The 6,801-nt window shown below is 41.3% G+C and overlaps 1 protein-coding gene across 1 annotated transcript; it reads left to right on the forward strand.

Annotated features, from left to right (window-relative positions):
- Positions 1 to 441: 441 nt before the first annotated feature.
- Positions 442 to 6,362, forward strand: cd302 (CD302 molecule). The gene is made up of 6 exons (XM_084544128.1): positions 442 to 601; positions 2,519 to 2,644; positions 2,745 to 2,855; positions 4,350 to 4,529; positions 4,668 to 4,688; positions 4,776 to 6,362. Exons 1-6 carry the CDS (start codon positions 517 to 519, stop codon positions 4,976 to 4,978), a joined length of 726 nt encoding a protein of 241 aa, XP_084400254.1. The 5' UTR covers positions 442 to 516; the 3' UTR covers positions 4,979 to 6,362.
- The last annotated feature ends 439 nt before the right edge of the window (positions 6,363 to 6,801 follow it).

Here is a 6,801-nt window from a genome sequence, read left to right on the forward strand (position 1 = left end):
AGTATATATAAAAACAAATAAAATAACATAAAATATAGTTTATATAAGCAATATACAAACTATATATTCAAACAATGAGTGTAACAGAGTGTATATAAAAATAATAAATATACATTTATATAAAACATAAAGGTATATATAAAAATACACAACGATACACAATATACTTATATAAATGCAATAATATGGATGTGAAGATACGTGGTAACATAGATGTATAGATATATTGTGGGGTTTCGTTTCGTTTTGTTCATCCCATATATACTAATATTTAAAGTTATCTTCTCGTTCTTGTTGGCACTAACCGGAACAAGGAACTAACTGGATGACATCAGATCAGAATGGTGGATTGATACTGTACTAGCCAGTGCTGCGTCCATCTGTCTGTTTGTGTGTGTGTGTGTGTGTGTGCGTGGGTGGGTCAGTGGGTGGGATCATTTCGCTCGAGTCCACACTGGAGTCGAGCAGCAGCAGAAGAAGAAGAAAACTAGTTCGCTGCTGCGTGATTTCCGTGTCATGGAGTCGCAGGAGAAAATCCCCCGATCGTTGTTGATCTGCGTCTTCGCGCTGTGCGCTCAGCTGCAGTTGGCCCTGACGGGAGGTGAGAACTTAAAACTAGAAAGTCGTTGCCATGTTTGGACTTAACGTCGCGCAGGCCCGTGTTGCAGTGACCCTGCGCTCTGTCTGCTGCGTTTGTCTGGTATAGTGCAAGGTTGTCGCTCTGGGTAAGTCAGCAGATTTTGACTGCAGGCAGGTAGGTGTGTAAATACAACCCTGTTGCCAAAGCAGTTTTCCTGAATGTCGACACTTTTGTTTTGAATGTTGCAACTTCTTGTGTACCAACTTGCGGAGCATGGCATTTGCGCACGTAACCACGTTAAAGTGCATGGCTGTGTTGCGAAACAACAATCGTCCAAATTCATATTGCACACATGATACAAGATCTTCTGACGTTTATGTGGCGCAGTGACTATAAATCGTTACATTCATTAGAAAACACCAACTCCAGAGGCATGCTCACGTGTTGTGTATGTATGCAAAACATCAGGAACAACAACAACAAAAAAAACACTCTCCAGAGGAACAGTCTAGAAAATCGTGACACCATTTTCGGATAAAGAGGAACAGAAGTTACAAGCTGTAACTAACCATCGGGGTAGTGGTTGGTTGTGAGGCACAGTGGTGTTCTGTTGAATTTGTTCAGGTTTTTGTCAGTTTGCATGTTGAGGAAGTGATGCACTGAGATATTTAGAAACAGTGTGACTCTGACTGTTTCCTTTTCTTGTTAATGTTCCTCAGAGTTTCCAGTTCCCACTGAAGTTCCAGGTCTTAGTTTAAATTAGAGATTGTCGCTTGAGCGTAGAGCCGACTGTGTTCAGTTGGTGGGCCTTTTAATGGCCCGTGCCCAGTGTGCAAGGGTTCAAAAGTCACTGGACGCTGAAATGTTGGCAGGTCTTGGTTCATCATTGACAAAAGAGCTTGAGGCTCAGAGCTGATTTAGATTCCCCAAGTTGTCCGTCAAAGTAGAGTTTTGACCGTGCAGGTGATGATGAACCATACTAATGAAGCTCAAGAAAATAAAAATTCTGTCAAGGGTTGTGGGTTCGAATACGTTCTAGAAAAGCAGGTACGCACACAGCAAAAACTCTTAAAAAGTGAGTGTGTAAACATGGCCTACTGGATGGTACTAGATGGAAGAGAAACTCTTTCATATGGTGAAGAAGACCCCGTTCTGCACAGCAAGAATACAGATATATATATTGTTTCCTTGTCAGTGATCAATATTTAACCTCTGAGGCTTCACACAAACTGCTTTGGAGACTCAACTAAAACAACAACAACATACAATAACAAAAGGAACCTCAGTCAAAATGCATACCATCTCACCTGTCAGACATGTTGGGGTGTGTGCATCTTTCATTAGAACCGGTCGAGTGGATGAAAACAGGAGCATCGTGTGTCCTCGGATTTATCTAGATACATCGAAACTCAACGAACGACATGTTTTTTACTGAATACAATAAAATGAGGTGAATTGCCCTTAACTGGTAGTTTCAGTTACTTGATTTTCATCCGACTGCACTGCATTTCCCTTATTAAAGACCGGACTGAAAGCAGAGGGACTCCACAGCAAGCTAGAGCTGGAGGTGGCTGTAGAGATAATCCCGGAGAACATCAGCACTGTGGCATCGCGTGCTTTACTTGGGCACTTTATTTAAAAAATGCTAGACACAGCTCTTCTTCAACTATTCAAAGATTCAAAGAGTTTATTGTCACGTGCACAGTGTAGAAACACCCAAATGCCTAACAAAATATTAAAAAAAAAGAATAAAAAAATAGAATAGAAACACATACACTGATGTAAAGCTTTGGTTTGCCACTCTCATATCGTAGTAATTGTAGTATTTTTATTTGAGTGTGCTGAAGTAAAGAACCTGAAGAGCAAACAACACAGTGTAACTGTCCAAATGCATATGTCGTCCGAACTGGAGTTCAAGTTTCAATTTGTTTCTTTCAGACTGCCCTGCAGATGGACGCACCTGGGTGCCCTTCAGAGACCGCTGTTACCACTTTGTCCACGGAGAAGAAGACGCGATCAAATCCTACACTTATGAGCGGGCGAAGAGCCTCTGCCAAGGCTTCGGTACGCGGAGCACTCTGCTCTCGGATAATCAAAACAAAATGGCAAATGTGCTCTGGGCTTGTGCGAGATCACGTTGTCATAACCGCTATGCTTTTTATAGAGCTTCTGACCGTCCAGAGTGCCGAGGAGAATGACTTTGTCGTTAAATATAGCCCCGAGGTGTGGAAAGGCAATGTCAACATGTGGCTGGGAATGTCTTATGACACCAACAGTAAGTACCGTGTGACCAGGGGACATGCTGGCGAATGCAGTATGATTAATCAAAAAGAAAGAAATTCATTTCAGTTGTTTTGAATTAACTGGGTGGAAATCTGACATTGAATTATTATTTTTTTATTAAATACTAGTTAAAGGGCAACTACTGTTTTTTTTTACATCCTGGACCTTATTTCTGGCATAAAATACGATCGTTTACTCACCCATATAACTTTTGTGTAATTTGTTGTCAGTCGGGAGATATTTAGATCTGCGTATATCCATATAGTGGAAGTGACTGGGGCACCGAAATGCAGCCTCTAACTAACGCATTATCCGCTGCGAAACTCGTTCATTTCATCAATATTTTGTTATGATACACTAGTGCTATTCCCCGTTGAGTCCAGACTTACCTGTTATCATCATCCGGGGTCTGTAGATTAACCTACAGACCCCGGATTATGTCATCTCTGAGCGGCGCGCCTACTCGTGACAGTCGGCTTGTTTACCTGTAATTTGCTACTGCTATGGTTCGTCCACAACCTCAGAATCGGAAAAATATTCAGCCATGTTGCAAAAAACTAGCATTAGCAAATTACAGTTAAACAAGCCGACCGTCATGGGTGCGCGCGGCGCTCAGAGATGTCATCGTCCTGGTCAGAAGACATCATCCGGGGTCTGTAGGTTAATCTACAGACCCCAGATGATGATAACAGGTAACTCCAGACTCAACGGGGAATAGCACTAGCGTATCATAACAGAATATTGGTGAAATGAACAAGTTTTGCGGCAGATAATGTTATTTCGAGGATGCGTTTCGGTGCCCCAGTCACTCTCACTATATGGATATACGCAGATCTAAATATCTGCCAAAGAACAGCAAATTACACAATAGTTACATGGGTGAGTAAACGATTGTATTTTATGCCAGAAATAAGGTCCAGGTTGTTAAAAAAAAAAAAAAACAGTAGTTCCCCTTGAAGGTAATAAGTTATAATTCGTTTTTGGGGTGCCTAGACATAGTATTGATTAAAAAAAAATAGAGTTCCTGTGTCGACTAATACTTTATCCTGGACCTTGAAAACAGTAGTTTCAAGAGTTGCAGTTTCTGTCTTATTTTTTGTCTCTCAGTGCAGTTTTCTTGTGAGACATGTTTGACTTCGAGAATATGAAACATTGTCAAGGAGATTTTCTGCTTGTGCCAGCAACTTCTGACAGCTTGTATAACAACACTACCTCATCCTTGTTTTTCAATCCTGGCACGGTTTCCGGAAGTCATGTGTCTGGGAGGAACAGCGGGCGGATGCTAAACTGACGGTCATACTGAATTATCTTTAATTCAGATAAATGCAGAGGAGGGAAAACATGCACGCCATTTATTTCTTTAACATTTAACAGTGTGTTTAACATTGTGTCTTATAACACAGTTTGGCTAATGCTGCGGGGAGACCATAGGCAAACTAAAAGTTGACATTACCGGTAGTAGGATGGTGTTGTTGCTTCTTGCCAGGTGACGACATGAGGTGGCATGGCGAGGAACCTGTGCAGTTCACTAACTGGGAGGACAGATACCCATCAGACCTCGTGCCCATAGAAACGTGTGCGGCTCTGCACAGCAACACGGGAAAGTGGGAAAAAGTCAGCTGCCTGGACGACGTGGAGAACGGGGTGGTCTGTGAAATAGCTCAGAGTGAGTCTTTTTCCACTTGTTGACTTCATGAGTTTGTCCTAAACATTTCGTGATGTGAGTACTGAGTTTGTGAGTTCAGAAAAATGCTTGCGATCATAGCCTCACTGGGTGTTTTCTCGCTTTTCTCACACTTCTCAGAAGCAGAGCAAGTCAGGAAGAGTAAGTAAACCCTGCTTGTTTGTTTTCTTGCTGTTTCTTTACGTATTCCTGTTTGACCCTCCCTGCATTGTTACTTGTTCTCCTCAGAACCGAGCGCGCTGATCTCCGCCCTGGTCATTCTCAGCGTGGTGGCTATCGTGGGAGTCTCGGCAGTCATTTGGTTTCTGCACCAAAAGCATAATTTTGGCACCAGCATCATCACGGCGTTCGAGTACCATCCTCCGTTCCGAGTCCTGGACACGGACCAGTCGTGCCTGGTGGAGGCCGAGGAGACCGACAGTGTGCCGTAGGAGAACTTTCTTTCACAGGCAGAAACACCACCAGGCCCTCAACTTATTTGCTGGGTGTTTTGATGTGAAGACAACTCCACTCTTAAAACAACTGCAGTTTTGGGTTAACACATGTCAACGCAGAATAACATAGTGTGAAAACCATACGCCAAGCTCACCCTGATACTAACCCTGTTCTCTGTGGCACATGAACATCTTTCATCAACCGCACTATCAAAGAATCGTCTGTAAATTTCTCAGATTGGTGCCTTTTCTTCAACCGTGACTAGGCGCAACAGATAATACCGTATAATAGGCCCGTGGAAGCTCTATTTTTCTTTTGCATATTAAAGAAACTTTCTATTGCTTGTTTCAAAGAGCAAATGGATTTCATGAAAAGCTCTCAACATTTTTGTGAGCAGGCAGAAACACTCGCTAATAGAGTTATTCAAGTGACTTGGTATCGTACAAATTTGGGGGACTAACAAGCGGGAGATTAAAAAAAGTATGCGTGGAGATGTCTCGTTACAAGATTAGTCCCTGGTAAATGCTGATGGTTTGGAACACAGGGATTCTTCTGAAAAGTTGCAATCTTGAAGCCGAAGTTGAGATGAGGGTTACTTTTAAGACATTTGAAAGCTCCCCAAGTGCCACGGTGAACATTATGTAATGTCACTGGAGTGTCCCTTTATCCAGTATCCGTTGAAACTCAGTCCAAAACTAACAAGGGCACATGGAAATGGCGTAATCCAAACAAGAGCCCAGCTGAGCAATTGCCTTGTCACTTTATGCATGTAGCCAATGAGGTAAAGCTTCATTGTCCATGATTTTATTTTTGTTTCAGGTAAAATAGTCCTTAAATCAGTATAATTGCTGTTACGAAGACTTTTGTTTTAAAGTTCCTTTCTATTGTGACTCTGTAGCCAGTAAATATTAAGCTGTCAACACTGTCTGTGAAGGTTCTCAGTCATCCATGTCGTTGTATACCTAAAACAAGGCAACCGGACTTGTTTGAGGTTTCTTGACCTTGTTTCGCCACTCATCCAAGCGACTTGCCTGGGTGAGTGGGGTTTAGGTACTGCTTGGATTGTTTTAGATACTACAGATTCATTCTACAACATCTTTGTGTAGCCATCCTGTTAAAGCTGCATTGCCTCACATCTGTCTCCCCCTTCAGGCAGTGAGAGTAACTGCGTAAACACTGACAATAAATCGCTACAGTCACATTTCATCTGCAAATTTTTTATATATGAAATACAGCCTCATCATTTTAGTAAGTTGTAAATAAACCATCTTGGGACGATTAGACAATCAGGATTTGGCTGTGTGATGAGCATGTTGCAGAATCACGATAGGAGACCCTTAATGTTGATTTTTCAATAAATTTGCACAAATTTCTAAGAAAGTCTTTGTACTTTGTCATTATTGGTTGTTGATGCAGAATCCCTGCATAATAATTTCTCAAGATCTGAATCCGTTTGTGCTTTTATATTACACAGTGGTGGAATAAGTATTCAGATCCTTTACTTTTGTAGAAGTAGCAGCTCGGCCATGTAAAAATACTCCAGAAAAAGTAAATGCATTAAAGCGATGTATTAAAAAAAATATCCCACTTAACTAAAAGTACACAAGTATGAGCAGAATATAAAAATATAAAAGTATTAAAGAAAAAGTCTGGGTTTGGTCACTTTCTTATATTATCATATATTGTTATCATTTGATTATTAATACTGAGGCATTAGTGTGTAGCTAGTCTATGCGGTTTTATATAGCAACAGAGCAGATAAATCTGAGAGGTAGTCAGACGATTAATAAGAGAGGAAAGGAGAAATAATTCTGTTGTC

This window comes from Chelon labrosus (genome assembly GCF_963514085.1).
Source record: "Chelon labrosus genome assembly, chromosome: 5".
Lineage (NCBI taxonomy): Eukaryota > Metazoa > Chordata > Actinopteri > Mugiliformes > Mugilidae > Chelon > Chelon labrosus.